This window comes from Zophobas morio, unplaced genomic scaffold (genome assembly GCF_036711695.1).
Source record: "Zophobas morio isolate AGI-343-1 ecotype UQ-CSIRO unplaced genomic scaffold, CSIRO_AGI_Zmor_V1 ptg000038l, whole genome shotgun sequence".
NCBI lineage: Eukaryota > Metazoa > Arthropoda > Insecta > Coleoptera > Tenebrionidae > Zophobas > Zophobas morio.
Window position 1 is genome coordinate 611,430 of NW_026972143.1, and position 21,261 is coordinate 632,690.

Sequence of the window (21,261 nt, forward strand, 5' to 3'; positions counted from 1 at the left end):
GAAACATCAGGAGCTCTCATGATTTTTTCAAATTTTTTCTAAAAAAAATACGAAGAGCCTCAGGATTCTTTAAATATTTTCGAAAATGAAACAGCAGGAGTTCTTAAGCTTCTCTTCAACTTTTTCTAAAACGAAACACCAAAAGCCCCGAAGATTCTTTTAAACTTTTCCCAAAACAAAACACCTGGAGCCCTCGAGATTCTTTCAAATTCATCGAAAAAAGAACAGGAGCCCGTAAGATTCTTTTAAATTTTTTCGAAAATGAAATGCCGGGAGCTCTTTTGTTAAGTTTTCTTTTTAACTTTTCGGAAACAAAACACCAGAAGCCGTAAAGATTCTTCAAACCTTTTTCCAAACCGAAACTCGAACAGCCCTCAAGATTCTTTAAATTTTTTTCGACAACGAAACCCCAACAGCCCCAAAGATTCTTTTAAATTCTAGCGAAAACGAAATATCGGCAACTGCTAAAGTTTTGTTAACTTTTTCGGAAACAAACATCAAGAGCCTTCAAGATTTTTTCAAATTTTTTTCTAAAAAATACACGAAGAGCCCTCAAGATTCTTGAAATTTTTTCGAAAATGAAACACCAGGAGTTCTTAAGCTTCTCTTCAACTTTTTCGAAAACGAAACACCAAAAGCCCCGAAGATTCTTTTAAACTTTTCCTAAAACAAAACACCAGGAGCCCTCGAGATTCTTTCAAATTTATCGAAAAAAGAACAGGAGGCCTAAAGATTCTTTTAAAATTTTTCGAAAATGAAATGCCGGGAGCTCTTTTGTTATGTTTTTTTTTTAACTTTTTCGGAAACAAAACACCAGAAGCCCTAAAGATTCTTTAAACTTTTTTCCAAACCGAAACTCGAATAGCCCTCAAGATTCTTTAAATTTTTTTCGACAACGAAACTCCAAGAGACCCAAAGATTCTTTTAAATTCTTTCGAAAACGAAATATCGGGAACTGTTAAAATTCTTTTAAACTTTTTCGGAAACAAACATCAAGACCCCTCAAGATTTTTTCAAATGTTTTCAAAAATGAAACACTAGGAGCGGTTAAGATTCTCTTCAACTTTTTCGAAAACGAAACACCAACGTCTCCGAAGATTCTTTTAAACTTAAAAAAAAAAAAAAACACCTGGGGCCCTCAAATTTTTCGAAAAAAGACAAAAGACGCCTTTAAGATTCTTTTAAATTCTTTCGAAAACGAAATACCAGGAGCTCTTAAGGTAAAGAGCAAAATATGAACCTCGCCCACCCACCCTGTCTCAATTGTGATGACTGTTTTTATTCGTCCTGAGCCTGAGGGCGGAGCTTAATTGCAAAATCCTTATTTTTCTACAAGAAATTATCCTATTAAACATGTTCTTAAACAATCGTGTAATTTAAAAAAAAAAAATTAAGCCCCACCCATTTGTGGAGAAAAAATATCTGCCCCGCCCACCCACCCTATCGTAATTCTGATGATTTTTTTTCTGCTCGTCGTAAGCCGTGGGGCGAATCTTAATTGCAAAATTCTTATTTTTATACAAGAAATTGCTGTATGAAACATTTTTTTGAGTAATCGTGTTGTTGAAAGCAAACTATATGTATTAAGTAAAAAAAGAAAGGCAAAAGATAAGCTCCACCCATTCGTCTCCACCTAAATCTGGCTTTAATCTTTACTTAATATACTTAGTATTCCTCGAACACGATACTCAAAAATATATCTTACGTGATAATTTTTTTGTCGAGAAATAAGGGTTTTGCAATTAAGCCTCTTTGCTCACGACGAATAAAAAAAATCATCACAATTGAGATGGGGCGGGTGGGTGGGGCTTATATTTTGCCTTTTTTTCTTAATATACGTAGTCATCTTTTCACAACAAAAACTTAAAACAAGTATATTATAAAAAAAATATCAGCCCCGCCCACCCACCCTATCTCAATTGTGATGATTTTTTTTACTCGTCGTAAGCTGTGGGGCGGAGCTTAATTGCAAAATCTTTATTTTTTTAACAGCAAACTATATGTATTAAGTACAAAAGGAAACAAAAACATAAATCCTGCCCATTCGTCTCCATCTCAATTTGGCTTTACTTTTTACTTAATATAGTTACTATTCTTTGAACAACATGATGCTCAAAAATATATCGTACGTAGTAATTTTTTGTCGAGAAATAAGGGTTTTGCAATTAAGCTCCGCCCTCTTGGCTAAACAAGAATAAAAAAAATCATCACAATTGAGACAGGGTGGGTGGGCGGGGTTTATATTTTGCCTTTTTGTTCTTAATATACGTAATCATCTTTTCACAACAAAAACTTAAAACATGTATATTATAAAAAAGACAAAATATCAGCCCCGCCCACCCACCCTATCTCAATCGTGATGATTTTTTTTACTCGTCGTAAGCCATGGGGAGGAGCTTAATTGCAAAATCCTTATTTTTCTACCAGCAGACTATATATAGTAAGTACAAAAGAAAACCAAAACAAATCCTGGCTATTCGTCTCGATCTCAATCTGGCTTTAATTTTTACTTAATATAGTTAGTATTCTTTGAACAACATGATGCTCAGAAATATCTTAGGTGGTAATTTTTTGTACAGAAATAAGGGTTTTGCAATTAAGCTCCCCCTCTTGGCTCACGACGAATAAAAAAATTCGTCACAATTGAGATAGGGCGGGTGGGTGGGACTTATATTTTGCCTTTTTTTCATAATATACGTAGTCATCTTTTCACAACAAAAACTTAAAACATGTTTAAAATGGTAAATTTTTGTACAGAAAAACGCTCCCCCCCTTGGCCTGGCAACGAATGAAAAATTCAACACGAGATTAAGCCCCACCCATACCTGCCCGACCTCAATAGTGTTAAAGTTTTCATTCGTGGTCAGACCGAGGGGCGGAGCGGAATTGCAAAATCCACATTTTCCTACAAAAATTTACAATTTTAAACATGTTTTAAGTTTCTTGTTGTGAAAAGATCACTACGTAAATTAAGGAAAAAAGGAAAAATTTAAGTTTAATCTATTGGAATAATTGTGGTGAAAACTTCTGCTTAGTTTTCAGATTACAGGCTATTTTTGTAAAATTAGATGCAGATGGAGAAATATACAGAAACTAAACTAGAAATTCGTGAAGAATAAGGAAAATAAATTAAATGGAACAATGAATGAAAACATGATCTTTAAATTTTTAGAATAACCACCAAATTTTTTTAACTCGAGAACAGGTTAAATGGTAACACAATTTATTTTTCACCCCTCCAAAAAATTGATGACGTCACCCCAAAATTAACACATTTAGGATGCTTGGTGTCGTCCTTGCAAAAAATTTAGCCCAATTCCTAGATATTTTACACATTTTAATGTAACCAATTAGAGAAAAAATCACACTGTTTCAAATAAGCAAACCATATAAACCGACCGATATTTAAACAATAATAAAAAAACCAATGATCTCAGACGTCACTGAACCTGATTTACAACTTGCATTTAAATATTCCATTATCTCTAACCTTCAAAAATACACACTGGTTTCGCACTCATCACTTATTCATACTTACTACAAAACAACAAGATCTGAAAACCGATTTAAATAAATGAATATTAATTAAAAAAGTGAATCGCAGCATTCTGACGTTTCCTTTCGCAATCGCGACTGATAAACATAAAACACGCAACCTTATCACCATAATTACGGTCACCCATCCTACAACAGTTGAAAGTTATTAATAGCCACCTCAGACCGGTTTTTTAACACAGCAGAGTCATCTAAAGACCAATCCCTGCACTCAAAAGCAGCTGTGATGCGTTATTTTTATCGATAAACTAAAACACAAATGGCCCGACAACAGGTACGTATTCAGTTTAAAAATTCACCCGCAAATTTTTGTAATTTAGAACACCCCCGGCGTCGGCGTCGAGTACGAAATCTCCGTCCCCGCCTACTTCGCGCTTAACCTCAACAACAACAGTGACGTCAGAGACTTTAATGTGCGAAGCAACGTAGCGGTGGAATTCGGGAATATGGATGACGTCATCGTGGATATAGAGATGGTCAACGGGACAAAACACTACTTCGCCATCCAGCTGAAGCACAAAGAAAAGAAAAACAAGAAGTTGTTGCCGACGAACTTCGAGGCTAAAGGCAACTTCAGTCTGGAAAAGTATTGTAAAGCGTTCAAGGACATCGAAAAGCGGAACAAAAATTATCGGTTTATTTTGTACACCAACAGCGAGTATAACTCGAGTCGGAAGGAACAGATGACGAATTTTCGCATGTCGAAGGAAGATAAGTGTGAAGGGAAAGTTTTCTTTGATACTAGTTCGGGTCGGGATGGTGTCTATAGATTCGAAGTCAATGACAATATTCCAGACGCGGAAGTTACTAAGTCGGACTATGAACAGTTCTTTCGCCGGTTTACCGTCTACGTTGGTCAGAAAAATTTCGAAGACCTCGAACAAGAGATTTTTCGTATTTTGAAGAATAAGAGTGCTGGGTTGAAATATCTAGATGTGTTCAGGCGGTGGCACCAGAATAGATTTACTAACAAGACCATTGACAAAGAAACTGTCAATATCCACCTAGTTGATATTTTTGTGTCCGAGTTTGTGATCGCCAGCCACATTTCGAACGACTTGTTTGGACGGATTGTCAAAGAGTTCGACGTGACGATAATCGACGAAAGTGTAGACAATATAGATTCGTTAAAACGTTGTGAAGGCGATGATCGAAACGTTGATGACGATCTTCATTTGGCTAAAAAGTACAAAATTGTTGATAAGTCAGTCTACGAGTTGGACTGTGGCACGAAAAGAAAAATCTTGCAGTATTTCTTCCTGAAGGTCGTACTTATCAATTTCAACCAATCGTCGGAAGACAATTTATATCAAATGCTGGAACATTATCGGTGCAGCGACAATAGAATCAAATTTGTTCTAGTTGGAAGAGGAATCGACACGGCGAAACTATCAAACTTCACGATCTTCCAAAACTTGCAGCAGTTATCAAAGTTTGATAATTTATACGCAGAAGTTTTAAAGACTTGTCAATTAAGTATGCAAGGGAAGGATCCAATTACTTTGGAAGAGCTGCTGCGAATTTGTGACGACGTGGACTTCGTAGGACCAAAAGAAATACTATTTATGTTGACTAGACCTCTGACAATAGGTGAAGACAAAGAACTTCTTCCTCCGGTCTATATCCACAGACGGGTATCAACCGAAGTACCCAGATTGATACACCTATTAAACCCATCTATCGTCAAACGCCACACTCTGGTCATCGACTTTAACACCCACTTGGACCAAATCAGGACCCAATTCGAAGAAAAAGGTATCACAATCGTCGACATTGACGACTACTACAAACTAGAAGCCCCACCTCAAACCCCCGTGATAATCTCAGTCCACGACGAACACTCCTTCGAAGAACTCGATTACATCCGACGCAAAAACAACACCCACGCTTTGTTGTACCTGAAAATGGTCAACCCCAAAACCTTCATTCCTGTGGTCCACAACTCCACCGAACCCTCCCTCTTTGAAAAAATCTTTATCGACGAAAACAACATCCACGAACTTTTCGACAACAAAATGAACATCTTGTGCGCACAACCCGGAATGGGCAAATCCACGATGTTCAAACTTCTAAAAAACCAAACCCGTTTGTGGTCGGTGGTAGTCGACTTGAAAGCCCACAACACGTTTCTGAAAACCAAGCGACCTTTGAGTGACGTTCTGGCCCACTTTTTCGTCACCACAGACGCGTTTGTGGCTAAAGTCAAAACTGCCTTCTTCAGAAAGAAGAAAGTGGTTTTCTTTTTTGACGGTCTAGACGAACTTGACGATCAATGTGTAGACAACGTCTTGGATTACAGTGAGGAGATGGTGGAGTTGGGGTTCCGGGTTTGGGTGTCGTCACGGGAAAACTTGAAACCACGACTTGTGTCCAGGTTTAAGAAGATGACGATAGACGTGGTGGAGGTGGGGGAGAAAGAGCAGACGGAGTACATTCGGGGGCGGCTGCATTCCCACTACACCGACGACGAAATTGAAGAAATGGTCGACAATATTTTCGGTAGCACGGATATCGTCAACAATCGTCAGATTCTGGGGATTCCGCTGCAGCTGTACATCATCACGCAGATTTTTCTGGATGATCGGCAGCAGTACGACGAGATGACGAAGAACTTTTTTGTGTTGACGAAAATGTATAGGTTTTTTTTCGACGGGAGGTACAAGCACGCGACTGACAAGCAGGAGTCCAAGAACCCCCATTTGGTGATAGGGGAGCCTGAAGACTACTTCGAGAAGTACGAAATTTTGGCGTTGCAGTTTCTTCTAGATGACGATGTTGTGCAGCGGCTGAACCTTGACACTAGACGAAGTAGGAGGTTTTTGGATAGAATCAAAGACAAGAAGGACCCTTTGGGTATCGTCGTTGGGGTCACCAACGACAAGGCGGTGTTTGAACATTTCACCTATGCCGAATATTTCGCCTGCGTTTTCTTGTCTTTCAACTTCGACAAGTGCAGACTTTTGCAAGACGAACTGTTTTCAGACCGCTACAAGAACTTGCTTCAGATGTTCAACGTGATGTTGGCGGAGGAAAATCCCCTTCATCTAGCTGTGATTTACAAGGACCGCTTTCAAGTACAAGCACACATAGACGATGACAATATTTATGACAAAGCGGGTCGAAATCCTCTTCATCTCGCCGTCACTCAATGCTTGAAGTATCCAGGATATTTCATTCGTACTGAGACCGGGTGGACCACGATGACATCAGACATCATCAAACACATCGAAGTCAATGTGCTCAATAGACAATTCTTGAACCACGTGGCCAAATTCGACCCTCTGACACGCGACAAACTTTTCAACTGGAATTGTCTTGACTACGCTTTCGAAACCCGTTGCCTTGTCGCCGTCGAGGTGATCTTGACGAAACACCAAGTTCTAGACGAAGCCATCGAACATCTTCAGGTTTACAGAGACGACGGTCTTTTTCCTGGGTTTTGTACGTTTAGTGGGTGTCTAAATCTGGTGAAGGCGCTTCTGGGTGACAATCCAGTCAACACTATGACAAATTGGCTCCAAAAAACTCTTCTACGTGATACCATAGCATATTGCTTCTTTCAGAAGATAGAAATGGTGCGTTTTTGGCTTGAACGTGGCGTTTCTGTGGATTTTCTGTGGGAGGGTGAGACGGCTTTACATCTAGCAACCAGGCAAAAATTGCTTGATGTGGTGACTGTTTTGGTGGAGGGGGGAGCATCTATGGATGTTAAGACTGACAATGGAGACACTGTGTTGCACTCTGTTTTTGCCATGGGAATGTCACAGATTATGGACACCGTGGCAAAAGGGATTTGTCATTATAAAGACGAAGTCGCTGAAGTTTATTGTACTTATAAATGTAAGAAAATAGATCTCGTGAAGCTGTTTGTTGAGAGAGGAGTTGAAGTTAACTCGAGGAATAAACAAGGTGAAACGGCTCTAGATCTAGCTGTGGCCAGTGGAGACTCGGAAGTGGTTGACTTCCTACTACAGAAGGGTTCAGATGGTACTATTTGTAACAACGATGGGTTAACGAAATTGATGTAGCATTGTAAAATTTCATTAAATACCCACATTTTAGTGTTAAGTTTTTTGGTAATACAGCACCAAATTCACAAGTTTCTGCGTCACCACAAAATCCGCAAAATTCCCCACATTTGTTAGTAATCTATTTTAGGTTGTGCAACCACATAACCACAATGTGAGGTGTGCACACTTAGCTGATAAGCCCGAAGATATAAAATGGTGTGAATCGTGACTGATACGTACAAAAAAAAATGGCGAAGCAACACGTGAGTCCTTATTGATAATTTTTGTTGTAAAGGTTACATATTTCGTTCTTCTGGTAGTGTAAATAATGAAATTTTTGTCTCGACTTGAAGGTTACTGTGATAAAAATAGTCTCAGACTGCGCGTAGACAAAGAACTGAATAATCAATGTTATGCGAATTATGCAACCAACTATACAAACCCTGAAATTGATTTTTGTAAATTTTCATCTGTGTGTGATTTTTTGTGAGTTGATGGCGCTCGCTAAAAGTATCTATCGTGATTATTACCGTATAATCGAGAAAAAAAAAACGTCTCAAGAGCTTTGAAAATTTCAATGTTATTGAAATTATGTTGACAACACCAATATGATAGTTGATCGGTAAGGTTACTAAATTGGCGGGTATTATGAAATAGTAATTTTTACTCGAATCGGGAGTTAAAATTTGTATGTCTTGCTGCTTATTATTGGTCTATAATGGCGTGGGTTTCAGGTGCGTTTTTGGCCAATTAATACCCAAGGGCGTTAAGACTAGTTGTCATAGTAACGTCAACAGAAAACGCAATCTGTTAGAAACCAATTATTATTTACTGTATTGTTGGTTGTGTAAATAAAAAAAATCCAAGACAGCTAAGAAACCTAAAATACTCAAGAAATCCAAAATTTCAAAAAATCCAAAATAATCCAAATCCAATAATTCGGAAATTCGAAAATATTCATCAAATTAAAAAAGACGAAAAATCAAAGAATTTAAGAAATCTAAAAAATCCAAAAAAGCCAAGACACTCAAAAAATCAATAATCTAAAAAATTGAAAATATCCGAAAAAAAAAACAAAAGTCGGGAAATAAAAAACAAAAAAATTAAACTTGACCAAAAAAATGTAAATAAAACATTTAATAAATCGAAAAAAACTAAATTTCCAAAAAATCCGAAAATTTCGAAATACCGAATAATCGGAAAAAAGATCTAAAAAGATCCGAAAAATCAAAAAGCCCAAAAAAATCACGTGATCCCAAAAATAAAAAAATATGGAATAATAAAAATTCGAAAATCCAAAAAATTTAAAAAGTCCGAAAAATCTAAAAAATCGAAGGAACCCAAGAAACTCAAGAAATCCAAAAATTAAAAAAATCGAAAATATTCTAGAAATCAAAAAAAAAACAACAAAAAATCGGAAAATAAAACAAAAAATTAAACTTATCCAGATAATGGAAAAAATGTAATAAACCCTAAAGAACAAAAAAATTTGAAAAATCTAAAAAATCGAAAAAACCCAAGAAACACAAGAAATCCAAAAATTCAAAAAATTGAAAATATCCTACAAATCCAAAAAAAAAAATCGGAAAATAAACCAAAAAAATTATATGTTTCCAAATAATGGAAAAAATTTAATAAACCTGAAAAAACAAAAAAAAATCCGAAAAATTGGAAATATCCGAAACAAGATCCGAAACATCAAAAAAATCCATATAATCCCGAAAAATAAAAAGAATGAAAAACCAAAAAAATCCGAAAAATCCAAAAAAAGGAAAAAACCCAAGAACTTCATGAAATCCAATTATCCAAAAATATCGAAAATATTCTAAAAATAAAATAAAAATAAACAATAAGTTTCAAAAATCTATAAATTCAAAAATATACGAAAAATCCAAAAAATCTAAAAAATGAAAAATATCTGAGAAAACTGAAAAATCGGAAAATAAAAAACCAAAAAAAATTAAACTTATCCAAAAAAATCGAAAAAATTTAGTACATCCAAAAAAATGCAGAATAACCGAAAAATTCGAAAAAAGATCCAACAACCCAAAACATCCAAAAAATCAAAAAATTGGAAATATCCTACAAATCCAAAAAAAAAAAAATCGGAAAATAAAACGAAAAATTAAACCAAATAATGGAAAACATTTAATAAACCTAAAAAAACAAAAAAATCCGAAAAATTGGAAATATCCGAAACAAGATCCGAGACATCCAAAAAATCAAAAAGTACAAAAAAATCCATATAATCCGAAAAAAAAAAAATGAAAAACCAAAGAAGTACGAAAAATACAAAAAATGGAAGAAATCCAAGAAATCCAATTATCCAAAAATATCGAAAATATTCTAAAAATAAAAAAATAAACAAAAAATGAAAGGATTCACGAAATCAAAGAAATCTAAAAAAATTGAAATTTCAAAAATTGAAAAATTCAAAAATATCCGAAAAATTAAAAAATATCCGAAGAATTCAAAAATTCTAAAAAAATCTGAGAAAAACAGGAAAAATACTGAAAAAACCCAAAATATCGAAAATATCTAAAAAATCTGAAAATAAACAACCAAAAAAAAATTAAACTTATCCAAAAAATCGAAAAAATTTAGTATATCCAAAAAAATGCAAAACAACCGAAAAATTCGAAACAACTCAAGAAATCCAAAATATCCAAAAACTCAAAATGCCCAAAAATCCACATACTTAATCCGAAAGATAAAAAAATGGAAAAATCCAAAAAAATGTAAAATCCAAAAAAAATCTAGAAAAACCTAAAAAATCGAGAATGAAAAAACAAAAAATGAAACATCCAAAAAGTGGAAAAAATTTAATAAATCCAAAAAAACTAAATTTCCAAAAAACCGAAAAATTCGAAACACCAAATAATCGGAAAAAAGATCCGAAAGATCCGAAAAATCAAAAAGCCCAAAAAAATCACGTAATCCCAAAAATAAAAAAATAATAGGTAGAATAAAAATTCGAAAATTCAAAAAATTTAAAAAGTCCGAAAAATCTAAAAAATCGAAGGAACCCAAGAAACTCAAGAAATCCAAAAATTCAAAAAATCGAAAATATCCTAGAAATACAAAAATTCAAAAAATTGAAAATATCCTAGAAATCAAAAAAAAAATCGGAAAATTAAACAAAAAATTAAACTTATCCAAATAATGGAAAAAATGTAATGAACCCTAAAGAACAAAACCCCCCAAAAAAAAAACCCGCAAAATTCGAAATATCCGAAACAAGATTCCAAAGATCCAAAAAATCAAAAAGTCCAAAAAAATCCATATAATATATAAAATAAAAAAAACAAGTTTCAAAAATTTATAAATTCAAAAATATACGAAAAATCCAAAAAATCTAAAAAATCTGAGAAAAACAAGAAAAATACTGAACACAATCCAAAAATCCAAAATATCGAAAATATCTGAGAAAACTAAAAAATCGGAAAATAAAAAACCAAAAAAAAAATTTAGTACATCAAAAAAAAAACGCAAAATAACCGTAAAATTCGAAATACCCGAAAAATTCGGTAAAAGATCCAACAATCCAAACATCCAAAATATTAGAAAAATCCAAAAAATCCAAAAAATGAACTAAAAATATCCTAGAAATCCTAAAAAACCTAAAAAATCGGGAATGTAAAAAACAAAAAATGAAACATCCAAAAAATGGAAGAAATTTAATAAACTCGAAAAAATTCTACAAAAATAAAACAAATCCGAAAAATTCAAAATATCCGAAGAAAAATCGAAAAAATTCGAAAGATCCAAAAAATCAAAAAGTCCAAAAAAAATCCACATAATCTGAAAAACAAAAAACCAAAAAAATCCGAAAAATCCAAAATGTAATAAAAAAAAAACAAAAAATGAAAGGATTTACGAAATCAAGAAATCCAAACAAAAAAATAAGAAATCCGATAATTTCAAAAATTTAAAGACTCCATAATATCCAAAAAATCTGAGAAAACCAAGAAACTCAAGAAACTGAATAAATCTAAAAAATCGAAAATATCTCAAAAATCCAAAAAATCGGCAAATAAAAAACCAAAAAAAATTTTAACTTATCCAAAAAATCGAAAAAATTTAGTACATTCAAAAAATTCCAAAAGACCCGAAAAATTCGAAACAAGATTAAAAAAAAATCAAAAAGCCTAAAAAAACTCACATAATCCGAAAAATTCAAAATAGAGGTAATCCAAAAAATTAAAAAGTGCGAAAAATGTAAAAAATGAACGAAACTCAAGAAACTCAACAAATCCAAAAATTTGAAAAATCGAAAATTACCGAAAAATCCAAAAAACCAAAAAAACCGGAAATTAAAAAAACAAAAAAGTAAACATCCAAAAAAATGGAAAAAATTTAATAAACTTAAAAAAACAAAAAAAATCCGAAAAATTGGAAATATTCGAAACAAGATCCGAAATATTCAAAAAATGGAAGAAACCCAAGAACTTCATGAAATCCAATTATCCAAAAATATAAACAATAAATTTCAAAAATCTAAAAATTCAAAAATATACGAAAAATACAAAAAATCTAAGAAATCTGAGAAAAACAAGAAAAATACTGAACACAATCCAAAAGTCCAAAATATCGAAAATATCTGAGAAAATTAAAAAATCCGAAAATAAAAAACAAAAAAAAATTAAACTTATCCAAAAAATAATCTAAAAAAAAACAAAAAATGGAAGGATTTACGAAATCCAAGAAATCCAAAAAAACTTAAGAAATTCGATAATTTCAAAAATTTAAAGACTCAAAAATATCCGAAAAATCCATAATGTCCAAAAAATCTGAGAAAACCAACAAACTCAAGAAACTGAATAAATCCAAAAAATCGAAAATATCTCAAAAATCCAAGAAATCGGCAAATAAAAAACCAAAAAAAATTAAACTTATCCAAAAAATCGAAAAAATTTAGTACATCCAAAAAAATCCAAAAGAACCGAAAAGTTCGAAACAAGATCCAAAAATCCAAAGGGGCCTAAAAAATCCACATAATCCGAAAAATTAAAAAACGAGGTAATCCGATAAATTAATCCGAAAAATCCATAATATCCAAAAAATCTGAGAAAACCAACAAACTCAAGAAACTGAATAAATCCAAAAAATCGAAAATATCTCAAAAATCCAAGAAATCGGCAAATAAAAAACCAAAAAAAATTAAACTTATCCAAAAAATTGAAAAAATGTAGTACATCCAAAAAAATCCAAAAGAACCGAAAAATTCGAAACAAGATCAAAAAATCCAAAGGGGCATAAAAAATCCACATAATCCGAAAAATTAAAAAACGAGGTAATCCGATAAATTAAAACGTGCGAAAAATGTAAAAAATGAACGAAACTCGAGAAACTCAACAAATCTCAAAATTTAAAAATTGAAAATTACCAAAAAATCCAAAAAACCTAAAAAATTAGCAATTAAAAAAGCAAAAATGAAACATCCAAAAAAATGGAAAAAATTTAATAAATACAAAAGATAAAAGAAAAACAATTCGAAATATCCGAAGAAACATCCAAAAAATCCAAAAAAATCCATGTAATCCGAAAAAAAATGAAAAACCAAAAAAAACCAATAACTTCAAAAAATTAAAAAAGTCCGAGAAATGTAAATAATCGAACATATCCTAAAAATTAAAAAAACAAAGAATGGAAGCAATTACGAAATCCAAGGAATCCAAAAAAGACTTAAGAATCTGATAATTTCAAAAATCTAAAAATTCAAAAATATCCGAAAAATCAAAAATATCCAAGAAACCTAAGAACCTCAAAAAATCCTTTAATCCAAAATCCCAAGATTCTAAAAAATTCAAGAAAGCCAAAAAACTAAAAAAATTTAAGAAAGCCAGTAATTCTAAAAATCCAAATAATCGAAAATATCTCAAAAATCCAAAAATCGGTAAATAAAATAACACAAAAAAAATTAACAACAACTGAATAAGGTCAAAAACAAAACACAAAAAACCAAAAAATCTCATAAAACCGAAGCATTCCGAAAAATCTGGAAAATCTGGAAAATTCGAAAAACCCAAAAAAAATCCATAAGATAATAGAGATCCAAAAGATCCAAAAAATCAAAATATCCGCATAATCCGAAAAATCCGAAAAACCCGGAAACTCCAAAAAATGCAAGTCACCCTCAAGAAATCCAAAATTTCCGAAAATTCAAATAATCGAAAGTATCCCAAAAATCCAAAAAATCGGAAATTTAAAACAAAAAAAATGTGCAATATAAAAAAATGAATCAAAAAGCCAAAACTCCGAAAAATCCAAGTATCCAGAAAATCCAAAAAATCCAAGAATAAACTCCAAGAACCTCAAAGAAAATGTCCAAAAAATTAAAAAAAAAACAAAAATCAAAGGATTTAAAAACGTCAAAATATCTAAAAACCCAAGAAACTAAAAAAACTCAAGAAGTCCAATAACACTGGTCAACAAAATTTAATTTTTTCTCTCTAACTTTGACATAATTGTAATGTTTTCGTTTAATTTGTCTCTGTGTTTGTAACAAAGGGCATAAACCTTGTAACTTAGCTCAATTAAAAAGAAAAATGCATATTTGATGTTAAAAACAAAAAATCAGGTAAAACAATGTAATTTTTGTATCTTTAACGGGAAAAAGTGATGTATTAACAAAAGAACAACCATAATTAAGAAAAAAACGATTGTAGTTTAAAAAACGAAAAAAACAAAAGAAACAGCTAAGACCGACGTTTTTTCGGTTGCCTCCGATAGATTTCATTGAAGATCTCTCGCTTGATGGTCCCGCAGTATTCTGCAAGCATTTAGGTGTTCCATCGATCTTGGTAACGTTTTTCTATCGACAAAATGCCCCGATGGAAGCGTTCTCCATGTTCGTCACTCACGTCGTCATAATTTTTGGGGAAAAAATCAAGATGCGAATGCATAAAATGCACTTTTAAGAATATGTTAATTTTAAATTTTTTATATGATGATAACATGTTTTCTACTTGCTAAACGTAGTTTTCTTATTGTTTCCCAAGAAGTTTGTAGCAATTTGATCACAAAAAATACACCTTATAGAAAGTTTCCTATTACTTAATAGTACGATTTTTGTATTTTTCAAAGGATAATATTTTAACATTACTTTTAAATGAGAGCTAAGTTTTGGTTTAGCCGTTTATAATATCATTTAAAATTGTTAATTAAATAATAATTGGCTGCTATAATAAAAGTTAGAGCTTAGCTGTTGACCAGTGAATTAGAAAAATGCAAAAAAAACAGAAAGTCCAAAAAAAACGAAAATATCCCAAAAATAAAAAAAAATCGGAGAATAAAAAAACAAAAAAAAAACAAAAATTATCAAATCATCCAAAAAAGTAAATAAATCTAAGAAAAAATAAAAAATCCCAGAGATCCGAAAAATTAAAAAATTCCAAGTCTTCAAGAACCTTAAGAAATCCAATAATACAAAAAAAAACACGAACATTTTCAAAAAAATCTAAAAAATCCAAAACTACAAAAAATCAAAATGGTAAATGTCAAAATAACTCTTAAATTTTATACTTTAACAGCATTTTCTCCCACAGGCTCCAGGCTTTGGCATCGAGTACGAAATCCTAGTCCCCGCCTATTTCGCCCTAACCCTCCACCAAAACCCCACCGTCAAAGCCTACTCCATCCGCAGCAACGTCCCCGAATTCGGCAACATCGACGACGTCGTAGTGGACATAACCACGACGGACGAGTCCACACACCGCTTCGCCATCCAGCTGAAACACAAAGAAAACCGCTCAACGAAACTCCTACCCACGAACTTCGAAGCCAAAGGCGACTTCTGTTTAGAAAAGTATCACAAAGCTTTCAACACCATCGACGCCCAAAACCAACACTGCCATTTCATTCTTTACACGAACAGAGAGTTCAATCCTTGTAGCAAACAACAGCTGAAGCACTTCCGGATGGTCGAAGACCGCTGTTTTGGTGAAGCTTTCTTCAACACTGGCGTGGAATCAGAAAGCGTGTATAGGTTCGAAGTCAACGACGAAACAGTCAAGGATTACGGGAGGTTTTTGGAAAGGTTTAGGGTGTACGTGGGGCAGAAGGGCTTCAAGGGGTTGAAAGAGGAAATTTTTGACAAGATGGACAGGAATGAACATGCTATGTTGAGTTACTTGGAGGTGTTTAGAACGTGGCACCAGAATGGCTACACGAACAAGGTTATGGATCAAACCACCGTCAATTTCCACTTGGTGGATATTTTTCTGGACAGTTTTACCATCACGGGTGTCCAACTTTCACGAAAAGGTGACCACAAACTTGAGTTGTTTGAAACAATAGTGAGACAATTTGACGTCACTATAATTGACGACAATATTGTCGAAGTGTTGCCAAAGTGTGACGATGAGGAAATTTCTGAACACACCACACAGATTTTGCGTTGGTATAAAGAAGAATACAAACTAGAAGTGACGGACCAAGACGATATTGACGATACCATGTTAGTGTATATGCTTTATCTAGGAAAGAAGTACAAATTTCTGGATAGGTACTTCACCAAAGATCGGTTGGCACTAGATACTAGAAAAAAGAACCAATTTTTGCACTACTTTTTCGATAAACCACTTCTCCTGGAGTGGTGTGAATCGTCAGCCCGAAATTTTGACCACGCGATGACTCTTTATCGCAACGACGGGAAAAACGTGAAATTCGTCTTAGTCGGTCAAGGAGTGGACGTGACCAAGTTGTCAAAATTCACGATTTTTGAAAATTTGAACGATTTATCAAAATCGAGCGCAGAGTATGCAGAAATCGTCAAAACGTGCACCTTGTCGTTACAAAATAAAGACAAAATCGTGTTAGAAGATTTACTTAGTTGTCTTGGAAGCGTTGACTTTATTAGAGTCAAAGAACTATTCCTCATGTTGTGTGACAATTTCGTGATTGGCGACGACACCGAAGTCCTCCCTTTGAACCACATCCCACGCCGAATTTCGATTTTCGTGCTCAAACAAGAATCCCTTTTGAAGCGAAATTTCCTCTTCAAAAACAACATATTCGTTATTGATTTTGGGGGGAAGTTTGAAGAGTTGAGGGAGGTTTTTGAAGATAATGATATCCCGGTTTTTGAATTACCGGGTTTCTTTAGGTTGACCACGCTTCCGCAGAAGTCGGTTGTGATACCACTGGACGACGAGTGTCCTTTGGACACTTTTGAACAAATCCGTGTCAAAACCAAAAGCAAAAATTTGTTCTATTTGAAGATGATTGATTTTGATACGTTCATCCCTGTGGTGTTAGAAAACACCGATCCTGCGTTTTTTAGCGAGATAGATGTAGATGAGAAGGAAATCCACAACTATTGTGACACTACAGTTAATGTTCTGTGTGCTCAAGCGGGAATGGGAAAATCCACTCTGTGTAAATCGCTGCACAAGCAGCTGCCAAATTTTTGGACTGTCATCGTCGATCTGAAAGCACACAACGGCTTCCTCAAAGAAAAACACTTCATTGACGACGTCCTACACCACTTGTTGACAATCACGGGAAACAATTTTCTTGACAATACGAAGACCGCGTTCCTCCGAGCCAAGAAAGTCGTTTTCTTCCTCGACGGTCTAGACGAACTTGACAGCACCTGCATTGACACCCTTCTGGCTTACGCTAAAAAGTTGTCAGCCCTCGGCTTACGAGTGTGGATCTTCTCCCGCCAAAACCTGGAAGCCGGCCTCATCACCTATTTCAAAAAATTCACCGTCAAGCTAACCGAAGTCGACCGAAACGAGCAAATCCACTACATCAAGAACCGACTTCGTAGTAAATCGTACCGCGACGACGAAGTCCAAACAGTGATTGGAAAAATCTTCAACAGTACCGAAGTCGTGAATAACCGCCAAGTCCTCGGTATCCCCCTCCAGCTCTATATTATCACCCAAATCTTCCTCGACGACGAAGACAAGTTCAAGTCCACCGCTGACAATATCTTCGTTTTGACCAAAATGTACCGACTGTTTTTTGACGGAAGGTACAAGCACACGGTTAGCAAACAAGAGGCTAAAAACCCCCACATTGTGGTTGGAGAAGCCGAAGATTATTTCGAGAAGTACGAAATTTTGGCTTTGGTGACGATCCTAGACGACGTGGTTTTCCGGGAGTTGAATTTGGACTTAAGGAGGACTCGCCGGTTTTTGGACGAGATTAAGAGGACGAGGGACCCTTTGGGGATTGTGGTCCATGTGAACAGTGAGAATAAGGCTGTGTTTGAGCACCAGACGTACGCTGAGTATTTCGCGTGCATGTTCTTTTCGTACAACTTCGACAAAGTTCGGGTTTTGAAGCAACACCTGTTTTCGGACAGGTACAAGAATTTGTTACTCATTTTGAATATCATGTTGGCTGAAGAAAGTCCCTTGCATTTGGGGGTGATTTATATGGATCTTCAACAGATTGAGAGACATTGTGGGGGTGGTAAGGTCTACGATAGAGCGGGACGGAATCCTCTGCATCTAGCTGCTTGTCGAGGGATGGAATATCCGAATTGGAGCGTCTTCGATTGCTTTTTTCACACGTCCCGGTTTTTGAGGTTTATTGAAGAGGTGATTACGAGTAGACGGATCGTTAGTTTTGTCCTGGAAAGCGATCCTCTGGAACGGGACGAACTTTTCAGCTGGAATTGTCTGGATTACGCCAACCAAACGTCGTCCCTGTACGCGATGGAAATGATTTTGCAGAAATATCCAACGACGAAGGAAATCACCAAAAACGCCCCCTTTGTTCCAGACATAAACTTACCTTTGTTCCTCGTGATTACAGGGTCTTCAAACTTGTTGGCGACCATGAACCACCCACTAGTCAAGTCGTTGCCAAAGCTCACGCTCCACATGACCATAATGTACTGTTGCTTCAACAAAATGGAGATGTTGACGTTCCTTATTCAAAATGGCGCCGACTTAGAGTACAGTTACAAAGGAAACACAGCTTTGCAGCTCGCCACTCGAATGAAAAAACTGACAATTGTGACTCTATTGACAAAATGGGGGGCAAAAAGCGACGTTGTGGCACAAAATGGAGACACTATTTTACACTGTGCCGTGCGTAGCGAAACATTCGAACACGAACTGTGTTTCTCTGGGGATGTTCGCGAACTACTTGGAGACACTACGACCGGAGAACTGTATTTAAACAAGTGTAGCAGTATCGACTTGGTGGGTTTTTTTCTCGACAAGGGGGTGTCCATTAATTCGCAGAACAACGACGGGGAGACACCCTTACACGTGGCTGCTTTGAACGCAGACTTTGATGTTTGCGAACTTTTGTGCGCGAACAACGCGGATGTTAATATAGTGACGACGAGGAAAATGAGCGTTTTGCACTATGCTGTGTTGGGTGGTGATGTACAGGTCGTTGCTTTCGTTGCGTCTAAGATTGTTGATGTTGATATTGAAAACGACAACGGGGAAACCGCGCTTGTGGTAGCTATAAAAATGAAGAATTTTAAGATAGCGGAGTTTTTGTATGACACAGGGGCAAGAGTTTGTGTTGACAGAGTGCATAGAGAGTGGATTTGGTGTCTTTTCGAAACAGGGGAATGCGATGTGGAGTTTATTAAAAGCGCGGTTTCTTCTGGGGTTTTGGGTGTAAACGCTCTTGGTCGGAACGGAGTGACTTTGATACATGTAGCTGCTAAGACAGACTTGGAATTAACTAAGTTTCTGTACGAAAAAGGGGCAGATGTGGATTGTTTGACGTATAATGGTGTTCATGCCATTCAGTTGGCTGTTTATAGTGGGAAAGTGGATATTGTTGAGTTTCTTTGGGAGAAGGCGGATTTGATGCGCGTTGTTAAGGATCATAAGGTGTATCCGTTAGTGTTTGCTACGGAAGGGCACTGTTTGTATCGAAATTTGCTGCTAAAGGGGGCTGCTATGGTTCAGTCTTTGGAAGATAAGCGACTTTATAATGTTCGTCGAGCCCTCAGGACTGAATTTTTGAAAAATAAATGACATGGTTTTATTGTGTTGCGTTTTATTACTTTGTCATCTCGTCAACCCCTACTTGTTCAACTACGCCTTCTCAGTGGCTCTCTGGACGTTGATGGGTTGAAGCGGTGGAGCAATAGGGTTTTGGATGTCATTCAGAAGGGGACGGTGATGAATATAGGTGGTATTTGAATGTTTTGCTTTGTTTTGGTAATCGTTGTCGATTTTGACAGGAAAAAGGACAAACGATTGAGTTGGGGCAAAATCCTTATTTTCCAACGAGAAATTAAAAACATGTTTTTGAGTATAGTGTTGTTCAAAAAATACTTACTATGTATATTAAGAAAAAAATAAAGCCAGAGATTAGGCCCCACCCATACACGCCCCGATCTCACTTCTCAGTTGTGATGAATTTCTCATTCGTTGTCAGATCGAGAGGCGGGGCTTAACTACAAGATCCACATTTGTCTACAAGAATCTACCATGTGAAACACATTTAAGTTTCTTATTCAGAAAAGACCACTACGTATATTAAGAAACAAGACAAAATGGAAGCCCCGCCCACCCACCCTATCTCAATTGTGATGAATTTTTTTATCGCCGAAAGCCAAAAGAGCGGAATTTAATTGCAAAATTCTTATTATTTCTCTACAAAAATTTACCATTTCAAATGTGTTTTAAGTGTCCAATAATAAAAAAATCATCACAATTGAGATAGGGTGGGTGGGCGGGGTTTATATTTTGCCTCGTTTTCTTATTATACCTAGTATTCTTTGAACAGCACCATACTCAAAAACATGCATTTAATTTCTTGTAAAGAAACAAGTATTTTACAGTTACGCTCCCCCCCTTACTTCACGGCCAAAAAATATAATTCCAATTGAGACAGGGTGGGTGGGCGGGCTTATATTTTGGTTTTTTGTTTTAATATGTGTAGACTTCTTTTTACAACATGAAACTTAAAACATTTTTAAAATGGAAAATTTGTGTAAGGAAATATTAATTTTGCTATTAGGCTGCGCCTCATAATTGCAAAATCCATATTTCCGTGCAAAAATGTACCATTTTAACTATGTTGTGTGTCTTGTTATGAAAAGAATGCTTTGTATATTAAGAAAAAAAGGAAAAATGTAACCCTGCCCACCCGCCCTATCTCAATTGTGACGATTTTTTTTATTGGTCGTGAGCCAAGAAGGCGGAACTTAACTGCAAAATCCTTATTTCCTTACGAGAAATTAAAAACATTTTTTTGAATATTGTGTTGTTCAATTCAAAGCATACTATATACATTAAGAAAAAAATAAGGCAAACATTCGGCCCCACCCATACCCGCCCAGATGTCAATTCCCAGTTGTGATGAATTTTTCATTGGTTGTCAGATCGAGGGGCGGGGCTTAATTGCAAGATCCATATTTGTCTACAAGAATTTACCATTCTAAATATGTTTTAAGTTTCTTGTTCTGAAAAAACGACTACGTATATTAAGAAAAAAGGCATAATATATGCCCCGCCCACCCACCCTATCGCGATTGTGATGATTTTTTATTGATCGTGAGCCAAGAAGGCGGAACTTAACTGCAAAATCATTATTTCCCTACGAGAAATTAAAAACATGTTTTTGAGTAGTGTTGTTCAAAAAATACTTACTATGTATATTAAGAAAAAAATAAAGCCAGAGACTACGCCCCACCCATACACGCCCCGATGTCAATTCTCAATTGTGATGAATTTTTCATTCGTTGTCAGATCGAGAGGCGGGG

General features: G+C 35.0%; 2 protein-coding genes across 2 annotated transcripts; both read left to right on the forward strand.

The window, feature by feature from the left end:
* The first annotated feature begins 3,603 nt into the window (after positions 1 to 3,603).
* On the forward strand, positions 3,604 to 7,663 carry LOC135140270 (uncharacterized). Its single transcript, XM_064070764.1, has 2 exons — positions 3,604 to 3,829; positions 3,876 to 7,663. Exons 1-2 carry the CDS (start codon positions 3,815 to 3,817, stop codon positions 7,581 to 7,583), a joined length of 3,723 nt encoding a protein of 1,240 aa, XP_063926834.1. The 5' UTR covers positions 3,604 to 3,814; the 3' UTR covers positions 7,584 to 7,663.
* A 35-nt stretch (positions 7,664 to 7,698) lies between these two features.
* LOC135140269 (uncharacterized) lies at positions 7,699 to 19,538 on the forward strand. The gene is made up of 2 exons (XM_064070763.1): positions 7,699 to 7,828; positions 15,113 to 19,538. Exons 1-2 carry the CDS (start codon positions 7,814 to 7,816, stop codon positions 19,523 to 19,525), a joined length of 4,428 nt encoding a protein of 1,475 aa, XP_063926833.1. The 5' UTR covers positions 7,699 to 7,813; the 3' UTR covers positions 19,526 to 19,538.
* The last annotated feature ends 1,723 nt before the right edge of the window (positions 19,539 to 21,261 follow it).